General features: G+C 40.7%; 1 protein-coding gene across 1 annotated transcript in view; it reads left to right on the top strand.

Annotated features, from left to right (window-relative positions):
- pappaa (pregnancy-associated plasma protein A, pappalysin 1a) overlaps positions 1-24943 on the top strand; it is a 180343-nt gene that overhangs the window by 66043 nt on the left and 89357 nt on the right. Inside the window, exons 8-10 of the mRNA XM_041811536.1 lie at positions 2582-2710; positions 2836-2927; positions 11914-12110. Of these exons, the coding sequence (XP_041667470.1) occupies positions 2582-2710; positions 2836-2927; positions 11914-12110 (418 nt within the window). The remainder of the gene's footprint in view (positions 1-2581; positions 2711-2835; positions 2928-11913; positions 12111-24943) is intronic.

Raw genomic sequence — 24943 nt, 5'->3', positions numbered from 1 at the left:
TGACCTTTGACCTCCGAAATCTAATCAGTTCCCTCTGAAGTCAAAGTGTACGTTTGTGGCAAATTTGACAAAAATCCCCCAATGTTTTCTTGATTTATTCCAAAGATTTGGGGTCACAGTGACCTTAAACATTTATCTCCAAAATGTGTTCAGATGCACAAGATTAACACGAGACCCAGTAGCCTTCACGTTTAACCCATGATTTCCAAAATATTACAAGCTCACCCTTGATGAAAATCCCTCAAAGAGGGAGCAAAAGACTAACATGGAGCTTAATGCCATTGGCGTTAGACCTACGATCACCTAAATCTTACCAGTTCGTCCTGCTGTCAGAGTGGACATTTGTGCCATGTAATCACTCAAAGGGCTCTTCGGATATCATCCTCACAACAAAGCGAGATGTGAAGCCAAATGACCTTTGAGTTGTAAAATCTAACAATTTCATTCTTGTGTCAGAGTGGACCTCTGTGCAAAGTTTGAAGGAAATCCCTCAAACTTTTATAGAGTTACCACAATCACAAAAATGGACCAGACATACATATGTACGTAGGTTTGTACAACCTAAAAACATAATGCCTTCTGCCTCAGCGGCGATGATGCATAAAAACTCTGAAAGCCAAAAAAGAAAACCATGAAGGAGAAACCATGACCGTAAGCGACAAATCAAAACTTGAAATGAGAAACCAAAACTGTAAGCAAAAGGGAAAAACTAAGCAAAAATGGAAAGAAAACTGTAAAACAATACGGCTACAAATGAGAGTGCTCATGTGAAAATCAGTTATCCTGTTTTTATGTTTCATTACTAAGTAAAAAAAAGAACAAAAAAGATTTTTGTGCCTTTACATATCAGAATTTTATACATTCCTTTCAATCCTGCTGTCAGTTAAGAAAATTAACAAAAATGTGGAGACCATAAAACCTACTTTGATAAACTGAAGTGACCCCAGATGTTGGTATTTCACCTGATAACTGGCTTCAAAGAATGCTTAAAGCTGATGATACAAGTAACGTGTAAAGGCAACCAACAGATTACAGAAAAAACGTAACAAAAAACAGGACAACTCAATTCATAATGGCACCCTCACTTGTATTGAGTATTTTCTGCAGTTTTCTTTCCTTTAGTTTTGTTTTTGTTGCTTTGCTTATGGTTTCTCATTTACAGCTTTGATTTTTTTTGTTTATGGTTTTGGTTTTCTCATTTATGTTTTTTTTTCCTTTCAGACTTTTATTTCAGACTTCCTTATCATGGTGACTCAAGAAACCATCATGGCGACTTACACCGACAAAGTGAGTAGCCCCCCTCCCCAATATTTCTCCTCTCCAATGTATAGTTAAATTTAGGCAACTGACAATGGGCTTGCAGCTCTAAAATTTATATTAAGAATGATAAAGAAAGGGTGCACTTTCTAAAAATGATGGGAAATTCTTTAAATCAATTAAAAACATTCAGGAAAGAGCTAATGCACTGCAATACATTGAGGATTCAAAGTCATAACCTACAAGTTCAGTCATCATAACAGAAGGGCTCCAGCCCTGTAGGGGGTGCTAATTTGAACAGCTTGACACCGAGGAGAAGGAAACCAGCATTAAATGCTGGTGGGGTTTATGACAGGGAGTAACATCAAGGAAACATTGTTCATGTCACTTGCTATTCCTGTTTTTCTAAGCGCTGGCTAAGTCAGCCAGCTACCTAAACAGCTACACCTGAAGTAGCTAACTAATCTTAGCTAGCTTGTTTTAACTGGAGAACTTGGATAAATCTTGGCATGTTTTAGACTGTGAAGGATGGATGGATCCTTCACTGGCAAGGTCAGAGACCAACTCACAGTGCCATTTAAAACTGTGTTATTTATGCCTGTGATGTTTTGCGCAATGTGAACTGAGAGACAGGTACACTATATAATGTGCATTTTCAGTATCAATATGATTGTCGCAAGGCACAATAACAACAAAGGTGTTACAGAAATGAACCATGAAAGTAGCCAATAAGAGCACATTTGTCTACCATATCTAAGGACCCTTTTGAAAAGGGACAGCCTTCGAAATGGACATTCTATGATGCACTACTTTGACATGATCTGTCTGCAAATGCGGTCTACGTAGGGTGCAGCTGCTGCATTTGGACAAAAGCTCAGGTTTTTGTCCCAGCCTTAAAAAGTCGATTATTTTCAGGAAATCGTATTTGAAATACGGCCCTGTATAAGCTTAGATCACCTCTGTTGTGATTACTGGATAAATGGGTAGTTTTTAATCTTCTGTCTACTTGTTCCAGTTCATTTTCCCCTGTTGGCCACTACATATCCACCATGATGGTTTCTTGAATTACTATGATAAACAAATATCTGAGTCAAGACATAAATAGATAGGTGTAAATGTGTTATAGGTAAAAGGGTTTTATTTACTTTAACTTGTGATAGCTGGACTGTTGCAACAACTGACATTCTAACCAGCAAACCAAGCAGTTATTCTATCAGCTTTTCGCCACTTGGCTGGTTCTTTCCTTTAATTGTCATTTCTTTTCAGACATTTATTCAGGGTTTCACACTTGCCTGAAAACCTGTCATTCTTTCTCTCTGTGCAGGGATGTGGTGCCCCACGTTGCGTACACCTATCAGGTCCAAACCATCTCCAGCCGCAGTGAGAGTGAGCCTTCCCCACCTTTGGTGCACGAAGTTGGGGCACCTTACTGTGGGGATGGGCGCATCCAGAGGTAACAGCCACCCCGACTATCATGATTGAAATATACCCCTAAAAAGGCATTGAAACATATGAGAAGGAATGATTTTAGAGAGAGTTTGGCAGATGTTTTCTGATGACCACCTTTTGCATTTTCAGTTCCAAAGGAGAGGAATGTGATGATGGGAACTCTATAAATGGTGATGGCTGCTCCAGTCAGTGCAAGAAAGAGCCGTTCTTCAACTGTATTGGTAAGTCAGAACGTCAAGCTTATGACAGGAACACTTTGCAAGTGCAATCCCTCTGAATTTAGGACAAAATACTTGTGTCCCAATTGAAAGAGAAGCACTCAGTAAAGAGAAACCTTGTCACAATAATTAGTTGGTACCACGACCAAGACCCAGGCTTTGTACATGCAAGGTCCAGGAAGTGACAATGCCAATATTACCTTCATCACATTAGCAGTCTCCCAACCCAAACAGTGGGCAGCAGGGGCCAGGACATCACCAGGGTTGTCCACTGGAATCCTTCCTCCAAAGGGGTTTTGTCCAGTTGGTCCAAAACACTTAAAGAGGCTGGACAGTGGGCTTCAACTGTGCAGGCTCTATAGATGCAAGCTCCAGGTAGTGACAATGCTCATACTACCTGTCCAATCACATGAGCCCTTACTGCCCCCACAAACCAAATGCAACTATTCCTGGTCCAGAATTGCACATGAAAATATTGGCCTAAAGAACAGTAGACAGAATGAAAGAGAAAATTCTGGAGAATAAGCTTAGCAAGAGGCAATGGGAGGCACAGCAAGGGTAAGGTGCCCTGATAAGGGCTAGCTGTCACCCCTGCCTGAAAAGCTTGATTGCTCTCTCCAGGTGGGGAGGGAGTCTCTACCTCAGGTGAGGGAGTCCAAGTATCTTGGGGTCTTATTCACAAGTATAGGTAAAAGGGAGCGTAAGCCTGACGGGCAGATTGGTGCAGTGCCAGGAGTACTGTGGGTGTGGTGCCAGACTGTTGTGGTGGAGGAGAGGCTGAGCTGGAAGACAAAGCTTTCAAGTGCCAGTCAATCTACCTCCCAGCCCTCACCTATGGTTATGAACTCTAGGTAATGACCAAAAGAATGAGATCACAGTTACAAGTTGCCTAAATTTGTTTTTTTTTTTTTTTTTTTTGCATGGTGGCTGGGCTCAGCCTTGGAGATAAGTTGAGTTCAGACATCCAGAGAGAACAAGTGGTAGAGCCACTGCTCTTTTGCATCAAAAGGAGACAGTTGGTGGTTCAGGCATCTTATTGGGATGCCTCTTGGGAACCTCCTTTTTGGAGGTGTTTTGGGCAAGTCCAACTGGGAGGAGACCTCAGGGAATACCCAGAATGTGGTAGAGGGGTAACATATCCTCTCTGGTCTGGGACAGCCTTGGGATCCTCCAGAAGGAGTTCGAAAGTGTCGTTGGGGAGAGGGTTGTCTGGGTTGACTTGCCAGCTTGCTGCCACCACAACCTGGCCTTGGATAATCAGAAGATAGGTGGGTAGATGGACTCAGCCCTGCCAGATCTGTGTTCGAACAGGAGACTCATTCTACCACTGGGGACAACAGCAGGAAAGTGTCAAGCTTAGTGCATAGTGTTCCCAAAAAGGCTGGGTCTTTGATACAAGACTCTGCAGATCGAATGGAGTTGGATAACTCATTCCACCACCGAGGGACAACGGAGAAGAGTCGAGCTCAGGACTTAGGGCCCTGATTTAATGGAAGTCGCCATTCACTGGGCGAGAGGGAGTAGACCTGGATGTGGGATTCCAGGTAAATGGGAGCAGTTTTAGTTGCCGCTTTGTGAGCGATCAGTAGGGTTTTGAACATGAGACATGCTGCAACTGGAAGCCAGTGTAGAGAGATGAACAGTGGAGTGACGTACTGTCTTGGGTTGGTTGAGGACCAGATGTTATGTTGCATTCTGGATGATCTGCACAAGTCTTAATGTGTATGCAGGGAGGCCTGCCAGTAAAGAGTTGTAGTTGATGCGTATTTTTACAGGAGCCTGTACCAGGAGCTGTGCTGCATGCTCTGCCAGGTAGGGTCTGGTCCTCTTAATGTTAAAGATGCAATTTTTATTTTGTCAGACTTCACTGGAAAAGTTATATTTTAAGGCATGTAACCTATTGTTTTCAACATTTACCATTCAGGTTTGAACAATATTATGTTAATATTTGTCTTTTTGGATTTGACTGACATTTTTTAGGAATTATAATGATCCAAATTAATAACTCTGCAAAGTTTTTGAAGAGACCCACATGGTAACTTTGTGAATGAAAACATTTGACATCTGGTCGTCTTTTCTCCTAATGCTTGATGCCTTCCTCAAGAGAGAAAAAAATACCATTAGTTATCATAATCACTTCAGCCTCCTGTTTAAAATAAAAATCTGGAAATCATCATTTTTTAAAAGAGTGAGTCATTTTACACAGTTGAGTGACTGGCATCTCCTGCATTGTGTCTTTTTCTTGTGAATAGATGGATGGTTTCCTCTTCACTTCCCCTGCTGTCTGGCGATCATTTCGCCCCCCTGTTGTGACTGTGCGTGTGTGCGACCGGCATGCACAGGCCATGCATGCATATACACACATGTGAGCCTCTATGAAGTGGCCACTTAATCCCTGTCAGATTGCTGGACTGGATCGGTGGTGCTGTTTTCCACCAACTGCAGTGCTCAGGGGCCGTGTGTAAATGTGTGTGTCGGACGCTGTCTGACATGGTTGTAGTTTTGCAAAGAAATCTGACACTATAATGATGGGACTTTCTGTCCGTCTGTCCGCATGTGTGAGTGAGTGTCTGCCTGTCAGTGAGTTGGATAGTGAAATAGAGTTGGATGGAGAATTGACACTAAATATACAACAGGGCCAGGGTGCTACAGTCTGGATGAGCTTTAATAGGCTGTTCACACGATTGAGTCGAATTATATCTGGAATTGACGATTGTGTCAAGTTGTTTTCACACGACCCCAACAGCTAGAGCCACTATGACGAGTTTTTAACCGGTTATGAAACCAGCTGAAATAGATACTTCTGTCTCTTTTTGACCTTAAAAACTAAACAAGACCATCAGCTTGCAGGATGTAGGTGTGAGATGAAATTAGCATGCTAGAAAAAAAAGCCTGTCTTGATATTTTTCAATGTAAAGACTGACAATTATTGAGATCTCCTGTCTGGAAAAACTTCCTAGACATGTACAGGACAAAAATATTAGACATATCCCTGTCCAAAGGGGTGAGAAAATTGCTACACACTTAAAGTTCATGAGGGGAGTTTTAAAGGCATTAAGCCCTTGTAATAAACACTGGTGCAAGTAGAGCTTAATGCAACAGGGTAGTGTACTTGTCCCTTCATACTGCCAGAATGCAATTTAGGTATTTGCTTCCGTTCCTGTCATTGCACCAGTCTGGAAAAGCAAGCCCCCTAAAAATAAAATAAAATACTGAAAAGAAAATACATAAATAAAAAAACAGCTCAGAATCAGCTAAAGCTTGCAAACTGTCAGTAAAAAGTGTTTTAATTGTTATATTTTCTCAAGTGAAACATAAATTTAGCCTCAGTGATGTCAGCCATTGGTTTCTAATGAGGCACTATTAAGCAACGATGGTTGTCGAATTGGAAATTCTGACTCCAACTAACTTCTGACTGAGGCCGGCTACACATTTGGTGATTTTTTAAAATCTGTACTGATATGAGAAACCAGAGGTATAAGCAGTTCCAACAGATTTTTTGAATCATTAGTCTTTCAAAGCCCACTGCAGACAGTTCCCCCACATTGTGGGCTCACAAACCTGCCTGACATCTAAAAAATAATTGGAATTGATGATTTTATCAATATTTTCTCAAATTCTTTAGATATTGAATTCACACAGAGGTATGAACATGAGGCCTTTGCCTTTGGGTCATTCCTCCCCAGCACAAACTGCACATTTGTGCAAAGTTTGAAGAAAATCCCTCAAAGTGTTCTTAAGGTATTGCATTCACAAGCAAGGGATGAGCGTGAGGCCCATGACCGTGACCTCAAACTTCAAAATCTTATTAGTCCATCCATGAGTCAGAGTGGACATCTGTGCACATTTTAAAGAGACTGTCTCAAAGCATTCCAGGGATATTGCTTTTAAAAGAAAGGGGTAAAGTAACACTCTATGGCTTAAACCTTCCACCCTCAAAGTCTAATAAATTAAACCTCCAATTAGAGTGGACGTTGTTGTGCAAAGTTTGAAGAATTTTCCCATAGGTGTTCTTGAGATATCCCATTTATAAGAAAGTGATGAATATGAGGCTCAGTGACCTTGGCCATTTACAGATGACCTCCAAATTCTATTCAATGAATCAGAGTGGGCATGTGTGCAAAGTTTGAAGAAAATCCACCAAAGTGTTCTTGAGACATTACATTCACAAGCAAGGGATTGTCTAGATACCTAATGATCTGTTATGTAAGGGACATATATCTTACATATTTTATGTAAGGAGATATGTATGATGCTTGAGGAGACAGGTATTGCATTCACAAGCAAGGGATGAACATGAGGCCCAATGATCATGACCTGTGACATTCAAAATCCAATTAATTTATCATTGAGTCAGAGTGGACCATTGTCCAAAGTTTGAGGAAAAAACCTTTAAAGGTTCTTGAGATATCCCATTCATAAGCAAGGGATGAACATGGTGCCCAAAGGCCTTGACCTTTGGCCTATGATGTTCAAATTCTAATCAGTACATTTTGAGTCAGATTGGACATTTGCATAAAGTTTGAAGAAAAACTTCCATTGATTCTTAAAATACAGTATTACATTCACAGGCAAGGGCCCAGTGACCTTAATTTAAAAAATCTAGTCAGTTCATCCTTGAGTCTAAGTGGATATTTTTTTGCATTAAAAAAATCAGTTTGAGCTCTTGAGACATCTCATTCATTTGCAAGGGATAAACATGAGGCCCACTGTCCTTGACCTCATTTAGATCAGTTCATGCTTGAATGGAGCGGATATTTGGTAAATCACATTAAGAAGCCTGGGAGTACGTACATACGTTAAGTATGGACAACCTGAAAAACAATGCTCACTGCCTTGGAATCCCTTGAAACCCCATAGTAGCTTTTGTGACTGTGGAAATGAGCTGCATTTTCCCCCATAATGTAAATATGTTGACTTCTGCTGTAGAGACTGACGTTTTGAATGGGCTCCAATGGGGATACCTGCACCTTTGGAACCATCCTCTATTTTATACTCAAGGAACTGCAGTTTATTTTCACTTCTGCATTGACTTCTTTTAACACCAGAGGCTTCAGCTTGTTTCAGGGAAGTATTCAGAAGAAAAAGTGCTGTGTGGACACAGCAAATGCAATTTCACTTTAATACGCTATCTTGAAACACTCCTACTACAATAAGAGTGATGGCTCTTAAAGGTCAGATTTGTCCCAGTTTTATACACTATCAGTGTAACCTGGGCTGCTGCGTTTGTTTTGACAGCCTACAGACCTTTCTTTTCTCGATCTCTATCCATCTTTGTTCATGTCATCACTTTTTCTTTCTGCAGCTGTATGTCTCGCGCCTTTTTTCTCTTGCACTCAATCACCTTTCTACTCTTTCCACTATCTGTTTATTCTATCCCCGTCCCAATATTCTTTCTCCTTTTCCACCCTCGTCTCTCTTTAGCTCACACTCTCCCCATTACTTCTGCAGCTTTCACAAGCCACCGTTTGAGCTCCCTCTTCCTCTCCTCAGTCTCACTCCGCGCCTTCTTCCTCGCCTCCGTTCCCGCTGAGTGAGTGGCGGGAGCGTATTCCGTATGCCCCCTCAGTAGCCCCTCGATTCGCCATTGCCAGAGCACAGAACTGACTTGAGTTTTTTGGCTGTGCTGAAGAGGGGCTGGAATTTCGAGGAGGAGGCCTCGGCCAACTTGGCACAGAATGCCGCCTTTCCCCCTAACTGGAACCCCACCGGCTGACACTGCTTTAGCTGAGAGCTGAGAGCAGTGAGGCCCAGGCAACCTCCTTGCTCTGCTCCACCTCTCCTCCAGTCCATAAGCTTCCAGTTCCAGACCTTAGCTCCGGGTGGGATGTCTGTAAAAATTACGGCTCTATCTTTCTTTACCTCTTGACTTTGTCTGGTTTCCCCTCTATGCCCTTGTCTCTCTGTTTGACTCTCTCACGCTTGTTTTATCAGTCTCCCTTTCATTCTTTCTTTACTTTTATCCTGGTATTCTTTGTAGATTTGTAGATTCTCACCCTTGCAAATATATTTTTCTTTATTCATCCCACCTTTCCCCCTTCCTTTCTCATGGCTTCTTTATGCTCTTCCTCTTCATCTTTCATAGAAGATGTACAGCAAAGAATCAGGGGTGTACATCTTTAGTAAAGGAAAGTAAAATAAGGAATGGTAAGCAGATATTTCAAAGCTTAGGAAGACAGAAAAAGGACAAAAAGTCAGTGCATAGTTGAATCCAAACCCCCGATACCCACTAAAGTGAGGTAGTACAAGATAAACGGGTCTATTTTGGATGTGAATCCCTGTACTGACAAAAGAAAGAAACTCGTGATTTTTCTGAGTGTCCCGAAGATTATTTTGATAGATTTCCTGTGGTGTGTGGCGTCTTAAGAGTGATCTCATTTGCCTGGAAAGGCATTGTGGCCGCATCAATTTCAAAATATGAAACATGTTCAAAATTGCAATCTGGTGTCCTGAAGCATCAGGACAGCCAAGCGCGCTGTGGACTGTCATGTGGAATGAAACAATCACCAATTCAGAAGCAAGCTGACTGAAGGATGACGCACAACCACAACAATTAACTTTAATCCATCTCCTACTCATACTCCAACACATCAACTCAGGTTATGCTGCCTCCAACACTTCTTGTGTGTTTTTAGTACGTCTGCGCATTGGCAAAAGTATGTTGTGGGGTTGTTCAACTGTCTGTACCTACATCATTCATCTTCTCCTGCTCATCTAGGGCCAGGTGAGAGAGGCAAGTCAGCCCAGACATCCCTATTCCGAGCAAAAAACCTCCAGCTCTTCCTGGTGGATTGCAAGGCGTTCCCAGGCCAGATGAGTTATATAATCCCTCTAGCAAGTCCTGTGTCTACTCCAGGGTCGCCTCTCAGTTGAATACACCCAAAAGACCACCTGGAGGAAGCCAGGAGGCATCCTGAGCATGTGCTCGAACCAACTCAACTGGATCCTTTGAGACGAAGGAGCAGCAGCTCTACTTCGAGCTCTGACCTGATGGTCCGAGCTCCTCAACCTAAGCCTGAGTTCCGACACTCTCCTGAGGAACCTCATTTCATCTGCTTGAACCCGCAATCTCATTCTTTGGTTATTATCCAGAGCTTGTGACAATACCTAAGGGTCTGAACAAAGATCGACCAGTAAGTTAAGAGCTTTGCCTTCTGGCTCAGCTCCCTCGTCACCACAATGGTCCGAAACAACATCTGCAATACTGCTGATGCAATACTGCAATATCTACATCTGCAATACCAGATCAGCTGTACAGATGTCCACTCTGACTCAAGGATGAACTGACTAAATTTTGAAGGTATTATATCAGATTTCAAGGTCATTGATATTCATGTTAATTCCTTGCTTGAAAGTGCAATATCTCAAGAAAGCTCCTAGGGATTTTCCTCAAACTCTGTGCGTAGTCAATTTGGTTTTAGGGATGAAGTTGTTAGCTTTTGGGGACCCTTTGGGCCTCGGACATCTCCTGCTTGTGGATGCAGTATCTCAGGAATGCCTCAAGGGATTTTTTTAAACTTTGCACATTCATCGACTCTCAGGAATCTATTAGATTTTAAAGGTTGTAGTTAAAATTTTATTATGCCTCTCGCTGCAGGATGAGACGTAATGTTGATATAGTGATGATTTGCGACCGGGACTTCATGCATTGGGTTGTATTTTGAAAGAACCAGATATTCTACGCTTTTGACTTACTTTTTAGTGCTTTCTGATTGATGGGTGTTGATGCAGTTCGGTAGCAGCGGGCGATGAAAATAGACCTGCAGCATATCTCGAACAAAGCGCAGCGAAGTGAAATGCTCTGACAGATTAGAGAGGGAGCGATTTGCTTCGAAGTAAGATTTGCTGGCGGATCGCGGCGCGGTTACTTTATGTGGGAATTGGAGGTTAGACTTACCATGAGCTATCTGAGTGTGAAGCGATGGTATATACTACTGTAAAGACAAAAGTTCGGAAGTTATCAACCTCATTTTAAGAAAAACACATTTTTTGTGACCTCAGACAAAAATATTACAAAACCGAGTGTAACAGCAACATCTCTGATCGGTGGGGTCTCTAGTTGTCATGAAAATGTTCAGCCAGCCCGCGAGCGAAGACTGTCAACTGTTTATGGCAATAATGCATGCCACCACAGTATGAAGCAATAAGTACGCAAATATAATCATTTGAATGTAAACACTACAGTAAAGATAAGTGAAGAAAAGAGGTACATGTATGGTTTGAAAGCTTTAAAAGTTAGAATTCACAATGAAAAAAATGAATTGCAATGGCCTGTGGAATGTGTAGTTCCTTCCTTCTTGTAAAGAAATATGTACACAGTCTTGTACCTTTGCTTTTTCTCCACTTTTAAATGCCAATTTTGCGCCAACTCATCATAGTCACAAGTACTCGGGTAGCTTTCTAGCTTTGTTCATGCTTCAAATGTGTGGTAATAAGGAATTTGCAAAAATGTCTGTGAGGGATTTGAATAGTGACCTTTACTTTCGGAACCAGCGCTGCTGAAAAAGTGGGCAGACACTGCTGAGCTCTATTTTCACCTTATGGGGCAAAAACTGCCACACCGTAGGTCTTGTTTTAATTTTTTTGTGAATTTTCTGGAAAGAAAATGTGCAAAAGCCATTGCAAAGTCCTCCTTTTTGTCATTCAGGTTTGTTTATGAAAAAGTCCCGTACGAAAGTTCAAGAGTTCCAGTTTTGAGAGTCAAGACTCTGGTTTCTTGTGAACTGAATGTGTTAGTATGTGGGCTGTTTTTTTTTTTTTTTTTTTTTTTTTTTTTTTTTTTTTTTTTAACCCCAGTCTCTTTGCTATCAAGACAGTAGGAAATAGAACTGTTAACACTATCTGCCATCATCTGAGGGGTTCTTTTACATTTTCAGTATGTGTAAAGATTTCATACATTTTTTTGTGTTGACCAGGCTTTAAATGATTGCTGTACACATATAAAGCAGATGATCTATTTTATTTTTTACCATTCATTCCTCTCTTGCAGAGGAGCCCAGCATGTGCTACTACTACGATGGCGACGGTGTTTGTGAAGACTTTGAAAGAGAGACTGGGGTGAGGGACTGTGGCCTCTACACCCCTAACGGTTTCCTTGACCAGTGGGCCTCCAGCGTGGACGTCTCCCACGAGGAGAAGCCTTACTGCTCCGGGGAGGTGTCTGCTGGATATCCTGCTGTCACTAAGGTAAGACACATTCTAACTGAATGGAATATGTGATATGATGTATGATTATTACACAATACGTTTGGTGTGAGTTAAAGAGGAAGACTATTTGATTTCAATCATCAGATCAGAAGTTAACAAGCATTAAAGTCTTCCATATGCAGACATTTAATCAAATATCATTAAACAACAATTAGAGAAATAAGATAGTCTTGTATTCCTATCTGATGTTAATGAAATTAGTTTATAATGGGCTGTTTGGAGAGGCCATTTTCTACATTGTATGTGGAATTGTCTTTTGCCTTTAATGATTGGGTGTCCGTTGACCACTTATCAGTTTGCACATTGATGAAGACGTAGCCTCAATTTTCGTGCAAAACCAACTTATTGTACTTGTTTGCCAGCTGAGTAATTTGAGAGACTGGAACATCATCTAATAGTGTGCTCCCTAGCGTGGATAAAAAGGTTTGCTTAGTTCATTAAAGTAATGCCGTTTGAAGACAATCAAGAAGGAGTTTAACTCCTACAGTGTATTCATCTTTTTCCCTTGCAGCACAGAAAAAGGCTGATTGGCTAAAACATTAGGGGTGAGGCATACATTCATGTGCACACACTCAAAGCTTTGGACATGTAGAAGTGCATTAGGCTAAATCCTCTTTAATCCTCTGCCTAATGTGGGTGGTCAGAGCTAAGGCCTGTTGTTGAAGTACACTATCTCTTTTAAAGCCCTTCTCATTATTGTAATTCATTGCTGCTGAAACCAAAAACCAAATGCTCAGTCTTCTGCAACACATTAACTCTTTGCAAAGGGTGGCATTAATTAAATGATTGAGTCATATTTGCATGGATATTTTAAAGGTACAGAATGTTGAATTGTCTACAATAGTTAAAGACATACCATTTCTATGTTATATTCAGTACTGTGCAGAACTTAGGGCATGTTTAGGCCAAAAAGTGAGGCTGAAGTAAGTCACTTGAGGGTACCATCAGATGGGAAGGATTGACACAACCCAAGTCATGCTCTGGATGTCCTTGCATGTTACCAGGGGCATGGGAGAATAATCTGTTGAAAAAAATGGCAAAGTGCACACCTTCAGGGTGGAGTAAGGAGGCTGAAGGCTTGGTAATGTAAGTCTCATGGGCCAAAACAATCCATTTGGGGATATCTTGGACGCTGCAATGGAATCTGTGAATGGAGAAAGCATGGAAGTTGTAGAACAGTTCACTTGCATTGCCAACGTAATCCATCGATCTGACTGCAAGGCTGGGAAGTTTGCTAATTCACCTTGATTCTGCCGATTCCACAGTGAATTTCTGCTTTGGATTGGAGAAAAGGTCCACACACCAAGGAGCTTCCATCAGGTGTTTATTAGCAACAAAGTGACGTTTTGAGCCAGCATGCTTTTCTTCAGACTTGTGATTGTGGTTGCTAAGGGGGCTCCTTGGTGTGCAGAACTTTTCCCCTTGCCTTTTATTTCTTTTGGATCCAGCACCCTGTCCACTGATGTGCATGTTCTACCTTTGATTTTTCTACTATGGATTAAAATTTTTAACCAGCGGATTTTGCTAGAAAAAGCTTTAGGAGCTCTATTTGGCATTTATCCGAGCAGATGAAGAAGAAAAATTTCTTGGAATAGCTGCTGCAAGTCTAAGGAGGGCATGTTACTCCCAGTGCAGGTGGATATGATTGCATGCTACTGACAGGCAGTTTTACCTTCTCAAGACAGATGAAGGTACTGCAATTTGGTTTGATTTGATGCCTGACACTGGTATGCTTTTAGCTCATGTTCACCCCATGTAAGAACTTTTAAATCAGTGATATCATAAAGTGACTCAACGTCACCGAGGCTGTCAGACTCCATAGCAGTATCAATAAGCTAAAATGTTACTGACCGTCTGGTATTAAAAAAATACAGAACCGAGTATTATTTATTTTTTACAAGTTAAAACTTCCCTCCATAAGGTGTATTTACAATTCTGTAAATGACTTTTTAGTTTTAGGTATGAATTTCACATAAGGAGGAAGAAAAGCTGTTAAAAATAGCCTTTCAGGGTTACACTGCAAGATACTTAGAGGCCACTTAGGGATTGCTCACAGATTTAACCAGGAAGACCACTTTCAATATCTTTTCTTCCCTAGAATGTGAATTTCATCCATAAAACAAAAACAGTAGTTTAGTTATTACACCTTATGGCGTGCAGTTTCCTTGAATAAATTCCTAAATACAAAGCAAGAAGTAAGCAGAAGGAGCTGAGTAGATCATCTCTGCTTGTCATCTTTTATTATTGTTCTGACTGAGTGCTGCTTTGCCAGTTTTACTAACATATTGTCACCTTAAAATAATATTTTGTCTTGAAGTATTTAGGTTCAACACCTCTACACAGACAGTGCTTTCTCTATAGGAATTTGCGATGCTGAAACTGTATTATGTTGGCTGAAGAGCTTGCTCCCATTACTGATGATCCATTTAACAAGGCCAGTGAACCTGGTTTCTGGAACAGCTGCGGTCAAGTGCCTTTGGTTTGGTACGTTTGGTTTGGATTTGTCCAAACAAAGAGTTTTTATGGACACCTATTGTGCATTTGATTTTTATAAGGCACCACTTCTGTCTGAGCACAAAAAGGGAGTACATTTCAGCTAACAACATTGCTGGTGGTCTATTCTAGAGAAATAAGACACTAGTGGAACATCTCCATATTACCGAAAAGAGAGCATTTCTGCTGTGAAGGACACACTGCTCACAAAAAGAACTTCTACCGTGAAGAACACACTGTTCTCCTAAGGGAATGAAGTGATGAGATCACTTTATTGCAAGGCCACTGAGTGTATACTCAATGTGGACAGACGAATCCACAATTGCAGGTGTGGAAAATATGCAAACGCAGGTTTACAAAACACATCAGTGTTACCACTATCACTCTTCTCATTTGCTCTCCTGGTAAGTTCTCACACTCTTTTTCATCTGCACAGAGTATGAGTTGGAAAGTTAGTAGGTACACTGTTACATCAGAGGTTGAGCTGTCAAAACACGTTCCTCTATCCAGCATAAGTATGTGGTCATTTAACCACTGACATTTACTTTTTCCTCTCCTGTAACGTGCACTCCAGCATTGTCAAATGCCATCTTTTCATGTCCAAATTAACTTTGATTACTCTCCTTTCACACTTCTGTACACACATCTGTGAACAAGGATTTGTGTGCAGAGGTCACTATAAAGAAGAGATAACAAAGAGTGACCTCAGATGAAAGAGTTGAACTCTTGTTCAAGTTATGCAGCAGGGTGTGGACCTTAGTCACAAGGTACAAGACTTTAGACTTGAAAATAACAAGAATGACTGGCTTTGGGGGACACTGCACAAAAAAACCTTTTTGTGAGAGACCCCACACATTAAGACAAAAATACTGGAGAATTTAACAGTTTGAGATGACCAACACAGCATACCACACACTGACAAATTCATTCACAAACAACCAGCCCATCAATCCATTATCTACACCGCTTATCCCATTCACAGTCACAGGGTGTTGGAGCCAACCAGCTGTCACTGGATGGAGGCAGGGTTGCATCCAGGTCTGGTTGCCAGTCAATCAGAGCGCTACAACCAGTTTCTACTCTCAAACCTGTAATCTCACATTGTTAAAGGCAGTTTTAGAGTAAGCAAGCAAAATGTGGATGGCTGTTAGGTACCTGGTACATTTATAGTGGTAGCAGTTTCAGTCTAACCCATGATTTCTTCATGCACCAGCTGCACTAGGCTCTATGGTGCCACGGTTTTGCTCCAACTGAAAGCGTGTGACCTCGCACACTGGAAGCGTGTCTAGAGCATTGCACAGCGCAGCCCTGATCAGCTTGAGACAAGAGGGCAGAGATCACATGGGGAACTGCAAGTTCATGCAGGAATGATATGTCACAGTGGATTATTTTGCTTTATGGGGTTGATTTGCCCTTCATTTCAACATGATTCTATGGTTTTATTGCTTCCACAGAGGGTGAGTACATTATGAAGTATGTTTTCTACTAAGGATATGTGGTTTCATGGCAAACTTAGTGGCTTTTAACCTCAAAAGTGAACTTTTCCTTGTCAATGGCGCCGCTGTGGCTCTGTGACCCATCAACCCCCCAATGACCTTTTTCTAGTGCTGCAGGATGAGACATACTGCTAATAAAGTGAGCAGTCTGTGCATTGTGTTGTACGTTGAAGTTGACCAAATACTTTGCAAGTTTTTCTGACTGTTTGCATTGATCTGCTCTAGGTGGATTTATGCAGTCTGGCAGCGGCCAGTGCTGAAAGTAGATCTGCATTGGATCTTAAATAAAGCGGAGAGGAGTGGTGCTCCAGGGATGTGCCGGAGCCGAACCAGAGTGCAGGCAGTGGAACTGCTCTGATTGACTAGATAGGGAGCAATCTGCTACTTGATGCTACCCATTTCCAGTCATTGCCATGACTGCTTGCCGTGCTTCCTTCCGTGGTCAGCTTGCTTTCTGATAGACTATCGTTCATTTTCACATGATAGTCCACAGAGTGCAAACTCAGCTGTCCTTGGTAGTCTCCATGCACAACAGGGTTTCTGCTTGCATATACTATTTAACATTTAGGATATCAGACTGAATTGGCTCAGATTTTGAGCAGATTTGGGATGGAAACCACTCTTAACACACCACACACCATGGGAAAATCTGCCAAGATAATATTTAGAACCATCTGATCATTGGGCCTTTGATGACTTTGGTCAAAAGGGGAGAATTAGGCCCAAAATTGACATGATTATGTTTTAGTTTGTACCCTTCTTGAAGCTAAGGGGAAGTTAATGGATTTTTTAGTAAATTGACCTGATTTGGTGAACAGTGTTAATGACATGTTAAGTCCTTGAAATTCAAAATTTAAGAATTTGGATTTTGCCCAGGACTTACCTGTCCTTACCTGTTATTTGACTCAGGACTTGAGACTTACTTGTGACTTGCAGATCTACAACTTTCACCTACTTCTGCTATGCAGTTGGGCAGTTTCATACATGGGACAACGGTGACCATCCTGTCTTGCAACACATGAATCATGGATAAGTTCTGGAGATGAAGACCAGACACAAGTCCTGCTGTTGTTCATGGATCCAGTTTAGATGTGGCAACTTTTAGAACAAATAAGAAAAACTGACAGTGGCTGATCAGTATAAAACAATGTTATTGAACATATTATGTTTTTTTAGAGGGGACTTTTATTGATGCCTGGCATTTTGTGTTGTAATTGTTGCGTTTGCCAACAAGACAACCACTCTTTAATCAGCCAGATAGAAGCTAATGATTGTATTTTAATGCATCTGGATTGCATTCAGTATCTGGAGTGCTTCATTCTATTTTTTTTTCTTCCGTTTGTCAGGGATTGTTTGCATAAGTGGTTTGAATTATCTGGGTGACTTTGAAGATTTTGTTTTGGTCGAAATGGAAGCAAATGTGATAAATACCAAGATCATCAGGGTCCAAGCCTCAAAGTTGTGTGATTGCTTATTATGGTGTATGGTTTATCTACAATCTTTGATGAAAATGCAGTTTTTCAGAACAGTGTACTCAGCCAAAAGACTCATGGCTTTGCTGAGTCAGACTGAAATATTGCCCTTGACAGAGGGTTAAAAAGCTGCTGGGGTTCTAAATAGCTTGGCAACTTTGACATAGCTGTCATCAGAATTAAAATGGTGAGGAACAAGAAATGTTTTGGGATGACTGGGTCCTCATTTTCAACATGCAAAGTAGTTGGTCAGAATGCATAACTCTTGGTAATAATTCTCAGATTGGAAAATAAGCATATCTCAATTCATTAGGTCGACTTATAGTAGCCTGTGCAGGACATGTCGACAACCTTGCTGTGTTGAGACGTTGTTGGACTTTGCTTTGTGATAGTATGCCTTCTGTGGGTAATACATCAATGATGGCTCAGAATAAATTTAGCCAAAATACCAGTGGATAAAGTGTCAGGCTGCTTAGTTGTTGGGGTACAAAGATTGCTTAAGGCCTTCTAAAAGAACTGGTAAGCAGAAATGCATGCAGACTTGAGTTCTCTGAAGATAAAATGCTTAGTTGCCATTTTCTCTCGAAATTTACCTCTCAATCAGCATCCCTGTTTTTAAATCATGGAAACACTCACTACAACCAATCATATGGCACCAACTAATGCATGTAGACAAGGTCAAGATGACATGCTGAAGTTAAAGGTGATTTAAGTGGCTTTGAACTTGTGGTTTCCAGTGCTGGATGGGCTTAGTATTTTACAAACTGCTGATCTACTGGGATTTTATACACAACCATCTCTGGGATTTACAGAAAATGGTCAGAGAAAGATGAAATAAAAAGTTCTCTGGGCCATAATGCCTTGCTGATGGTAGAGTTCAGAAGAGAATGACCAGACTGGTTCAAGCAGCAGATGGGCTGCAGCAGAAGACCGCGCCGGATGCCACTCATGTCAGCTAAGTACAGGAAACTGAGGCTTCAGTTCACATGTGAACAACAAATTGGACAACAGAAGATTGGAAAAACATTGCCTGTAAAATTCCTTGCTTCCTTATTTTGATGCTCTGTTTGAAGTTCAACACCATGTCTACATGCCAGAATGCACTGGTTGCTGCCATATGATTGACTGATTAGATAATTGCATCAATGAACAGTTAAACAGGTACACCTAATGAAGTGACAGATGAGTGATCCATTGTAAGGGCAGTGGTTCTAAAATGATGGGTCAGACCCAAAAGTTTGTAGATAGATAGATAGATAGATAGATAGATAGATAGATAGATAGATAGATAGTCCTGAGGGAAATTCAAGAAAGGGGAGACAAAAAGTTTATGCGTACTGAAACCCTACGTGGACATTGTTATTCTAATAACATTCCCATCAAAGGCAGAGAAAAGAATGTTCATGAAGCTGGGGATGTTGGGGCTTACCTCCTCCCCCTTTATTTTGGCAGGTAGTAGGCAAGCAGGCAAATTTTGGAAATGTGGATGGAACTAGTGGGTGGATACATTTTCAAGAGCATGTGTTGCCTACCTTTACAATGGGTCGACTTCAACTTTGGGGCGGGAAGTGACATACATAACCTGGAAACAGAGTGATGTACTGAACGATGTGTATTTTCAGCCCACTGTCAGAGGTTACAGTAGAGGGTTGCTTTGTCCCATCTAAGGTCCAAACTGCAACATTCTCAATTAAATACATTCTTGTGGTTGCAATTTCTTATAAAGAAGGGTAACAAAGAAGAACAGATTCCTGGTGAATCATTTAGATTATTAGGTGGTCTTATAATTTATGTTTTTGGGATAAAAAAATGACAGTGTTTACAGTCGCAGCTGAAAATGCCAGATTGAAATGGAAGTCTTGACTGGAAATAGATTAATGCAAGCCACTGGCTTTGCTGGAATTATGGAGAAATTCCATGTCTACTCCCAGAAGCATGCACCATCTATCCCATGATGATATATGATCATAGCAGATGGGTGCAGAGATAGATATTTTAATGTTCTGTGGAGAAATAGAAATTTCTACAATTGAAAGGGTACTTGGACTATCACTCTTCACACTAATAAAAAAAACAGTTCTATTTTGTAAGTTTAATTTGCTTCCTGTCACATACTATCCTTTTCAGAGAAGCAATAATTGAGTGGCTGAGTGACCGAGGGCCATTCTGCTTATGACTGACCCTATCAGGACCTAAGCTTAGGGTGGAATGGCTTTTGTGGTTCTAACATTCTCATTTTCTTATTATCCTGCATCAATTCCTGGTATACTTAACCTATGGTGAATGAAGATACAATGATAGCAATGCTTAATGAGTACATCAACATTCTTATGTTTGACAGCATGGATAATAGAGATGTTGTGGAGAGCTGTCAGTTCTTGGTATGCGGTTATTTCTCGGTATGTGAATGCAATAACCCCTTGATCTCAAACAACCACATCCTTAAAGCCATTACCACAGCAAAAACACAGCAAAGTTCACCACTGGATTTACTGTATGGTCAACCGACAGCATCCCTCCACAGAATATACCAAAAACTGTTCTTCATCCAGTTGGGTTGTGTGATGAAGACAAGGAGTAAGGAGAACTGAGGACTAGGCTTTATGTAAAAAGATAGTGTACAAACTTTGATTGTCTTAGGAAGGTATTGAGACAAATTTGATCCAGAGATCCAAACTTAAGGAATAACCAACATTCTTCCAGAGGATATTCCCTTTGGACAAGATGATTGAAGAATCCACTATTTCAGCATGATCCACAAAAAAACACCATCTTCTTCAGGGACAAAGCCATCCTATTGCTGTTGTGTTTACAGCTCTTGTCAGATTGGAGTAAAAGTGATCTAGGTTTGAGACCGCAGTGTACAGCAAAGTGTTGAACTCTGAAATGGAAGAGCACTGTTAATGGCCTTTTGTTCTCACCATAAAGCGACCTTGGTTTCTTTTTCTGTAACCAAAATCTTTTCCAGACCATACCAGATCTTGATTTTGTTCCCATAACAAATCAACAAGAGGAACACTTAAAATTGGAGGGTACAGATTCCCAGAAAGTTCAAGCCTATTTAATTTTGAACAAATACCGAAGTTCTAACCTTGCAAAGCAGATGGATACGCCTGTTTCCGTGTTTCTCACTGGTGAATCCGTCTTGCAAAGCTCCTGTCTGAACCATTTGGGCCTGGTTAGAAAACAACCAAAGGACCAATCAGCGTCAAGGGGCAGTACTTTCGGGCGCGGCGGAGTCGTGACTTAAGCGAGCAGCAACAAGAGGCCGGTGCCGGTGACATTAGCGTGGATGCATTGGGTTGTTTTCTTTTCAAAAATGACAAAAGTCGTGTACTGACATGTCTATAGTCGCTGTGGTTTGCGTTATGCAGTTCTATTCAGAGTTTATTCCTTGGTAGCTGCACGCGTGCACCTCGATAGCGGTGACATCACGTGTTTTGTTGCTCTGATTGGCCTGTAAAGATGTGACAGACAGAACGTTCTTCCAATCACCCTACAAGTTTTTTTTTTCCAAACACTCTGCCCTTTTCCAAACGCTGTATATAGAAGGTTTTCCAGATGGATGTGTGAAACAAGTTCTGCCTTAATTTGTGCAGTTTCCCCACTTGAAAGGGATGGATAAGTCTTAACAGAGTTTAAACTGGATTCCACTCACATACCAAACAGTTTCTTCTTCTTTCTTTCTATCTTAATTTATTTGCAGTTACAGTTTTTTGACAGACTTGGTCATGAGGAAGGTGAAGACCTTTAAATAACAGATCCCCCCAAAAAGAAAAGAAAAACATTATAAATACTGTGCATGTATTGTAATTGCAAATTCATGTTATCTTTACTGTAGCAGCAGAAAAGGAGTAAAAATGAACACTGACAAAACCCACTGTGCATCCCTCCCCCTAAGGGTGCTAAAGTAAACTTCAAGTGCAGATAAAGTGACCCTTTTATGATCCTGTATCAAGGTAAACTTACTGGTTACAGAAATGTAACCAGTAAGTTTTTGCATTAATCATGCTTTAACAATGCACTGTTAAAACTTACTGTTTACAGATGTTAACATCTGCATTTTAAACTTTTACCTCATTTTTTGCATTGATATTAAACACTTATTTAAACCATGGATCACTCTAAATACATGAAATCATGAAATGTTTTTAACTCACATACTTTTAGCTCATGTAATTTTATGTAATTTTAAACTGTATGATGTATCTAATTATGTTTTTTAACTTTTACATCGTTTTGAATAAATTATAAAATGTGTCTAATTTTTTTAACCTTCCACATCTGCAAATATTATTGCAATTATATCTGAGCCTCATGAGACTTAAGGGAAATTAAGGCCCTTTAATTGCACTTAATAGTCAAACGAGCATTATATTGATGAATGAAGTAACACAGAAAACCTCTATAAGCACAGCAAACACAAGAGTAAATCACCTGAGCCGCATGTAACATACATTTTCGGAGCAGTAAACCCCCCCCCCAGTTGGTCTCTATCAAAGTTTGCCGTCTTACCGGCTGCCTCTCTGCTTTTCATAGATGTTTCCATTTCTGCACAGGCTCGCCACGGGCAGGTTGAAGGTATATAGTTAACTTCTTCAAACTTTGCCACTCCACCTCATTCAATCATTCACTTGTTGGCTGCTTAGCTGATGATGCAGGATGCTGTGTGCCACTTTTTATGGTCTGTGCTGCACGCGTTGGTTTACGATTGTTCCTTCCAGTCAGCAATTGTCCACAGGTGGATCCGTGGCTGAGTTTTTACTCTCACTTCCTCTTTTTTGCTTTGTTTTTTTCCAGTTTGACCTCACAGCATCCGTCTGGCGTGTCAGGTTACCAAAGTTCTAAGTCACATTTACAGTTGCTCCCATGCTCTGATAAACTGGACCCCACGGACAAGAAACGCCACTCATCAGAAACAATAGAATTAGAGATTTGTCTGGAAAAAAATCCATCTATTTATGCTTTAATAACAAAGCTCTTTAGCAGCCATGGTCCTTATGAGTGTTGTCAGTTCAGAGTAGAGGTGATCAGACTTTGAGACCACAAGGTCCACATTGTGGTTGAACTCTGACTTGGCAGGCCACTGTTTATGTCTTGTTTCCGACCAATCTTAGTTTCTTTTTGCCATTATCATAATCCTTCCCAAACCATACCATGTCTCGATTTTGTTCCAAAACCAGATCAAACACAAATGACTCTTGGATATTGAATAAACAGTTACTTTTCCTGAATAAGATGAACCCAATGGACAAGACAGTTCCCCCACCAGAAACTGCAGAGTCAGCATTTCAGCAGGCCAAAGAAGACATCTGTTTATGTTCAAGTGACAAAAACCTTTAGAAAGCGTAGTCATTACAACTTTTGTCAGTCTGGGGCATAGGTTGACAAAGTGTAAAACCACAAAGTCCACATTGTGGTTGATAGGGCACATTGTTGGACTTTTACTTGGCAGACGGCTGTTCATGTCCTGTTTCCGACTATGACCACAATCAGTCCATAACTTGTTCAAATTCTTGTTTCTTTTTCTAAACCAGATCGCAGTAATGGGGCAATAAGGTCCCCGGAGAACAAGCTTCCACAAGAGTATACTCTCTTCCTGAACTGTAAAGTAAATCTGCTAAATATGTCTGGACATCTGTTAAATTCATTAGCAAAAGCTTAACTGTGAGTCAGTCCTCACTGTGCCTATAGCGCCTATACAAAGTATTCAACCCCCTCGGTGTTTCACCCTTTAATTGATTTCATAAACCCATCATAGCCAATATAATTTGGCTTTTTGCCAAAAAACCTTCTTTCATGTCAAAGGGAAAAACAAATTTCAACAAAGTCATGTCAACTGAACAAAAATATTACAGGTAAAATAACTGATTGCATAAATATTCACCCCCTTTAAAATGACTGATCTTATTTAACTTAGGTCCAGTCAATTGGTGCAAGTAGTCTCATAATTAGTGAAATGGGGATCATCTGAGTGAAGTAAATGTGTCTCAAGTGATTATAGTATAAAGACATGTGTTTGGAATGTCCAGTCACTGGTTAATCAGTATTCCTGGCTACTACTATACCATGAAGACAAAGAAACACCCCAAGCAACTCAGAGAAAGGTTAGGGAAAAGTGTAAGTCAGGAGATGGATACAAAAAATTTTCCAAGCTACTGAACACCCCTCAAACTTCAGTTGAATCTATCATCAAGAAATGGAAGGAATATGGCACATGTGTAAATCTGCCTGGATCAGGCCGTCCTCACAAACTGAGTGACCGTGCAAAATGTAGACAGTTAAGAGAGGCCACCTGTGACTACTCTGAGGGAGTTACAAGCCTCAGCAGCTGAAATGGGAGACACTCTACATCAAGGCTATTCAATTCCAAATTCAAATGGGCCAAATTTTTAAATCAAGAAATGTAGCCGGGCCAGAAATGTTCAGTGCCCAGGAAGCAGCTAGTAATGTCAAAATTTGAACCAATACAGATTAATTTGATGAAAAACATGCACTTTTTATTCATAGACTCTCTTTTAAATTTGGCAAAATGAGAAAAGTAGATCAAAAAGTGCATTAAACACAACAACAGAGCTGTATTGGAACATAACCTAAAGTGGTAGAAATGTTTTTTTTTTCACCTTAATAAAAATAAAATAAATAGAATGAAAAAAATTAAATTCTGTATACTGTGGGAATTTATTGAAACTTGCGAAGCAGGTTGCCCTCTGCATCTCTGGCACCACAGGCTGGGCCACTTGGGGCTTGGTTCTTGGCCCCCGGGCTGCTAATTGAATAGACCTGTTCACTAAAAGGCATGTGGGAGACTCCATGGTCAAGTAGAAGAAGGTTCTTTGATCTGATGGGACCAAAATGGTGCTTTGTTTCACAGACACCAAACGCCACACATCACTACAAACACATCAACCTCATTGTGAAGCACAGTAGTGACAGCATCATGCTGTGGGGATGCTTTTCATCAGCAAGCCACTGTCACCAGTGTGCCAGTTGGCCTATGCATTTTGATAAGCGCTGGGTTCACTGTGACAGCAGAGGGTGAGTGATGCTACTGCAAGTAATACACAGATACTGGGGCAGAATGTTAGTTCCACTTTGTAAGCACGTATTTAGTAATAGTGATGCCCCATCTCATCTTCACTGTGAGGAATACTGTTTGTTAATTTAATGCCAGTATCGAGACGGATTAGTCTCAGGAGATACCCAAAGTCAAGACATCAGATTGGGTATCAGATGTCTAAAAGTCAGGTCGGTTCATCACTAAACTTAAGGGGGTCATTTTAAAATGTGTTATGTTGTTTAATTTGAAGGATTGCTTTTCAGAAATCAATAATGATGAGAGTTAAACTTG

Source organism: Cheilinus undulatus, linkage group 17 (assembly GCF_018320785.1).
Source record: "Cheilinus undulatus linkage group 17, ASM1832078v1, whole genome shotgun sequence".
NCBI classification, from domain to species: Eukaryota; Metazoa; Chordata; class Actinopteri; order Labriformes; family Labridae; genus Cheilinus; species Cheilinus undulatus.
Note: the sequence above shows the minus strand (reverse complement) of the source record. Positions and strands in the feature narration are given on the sequence as shown.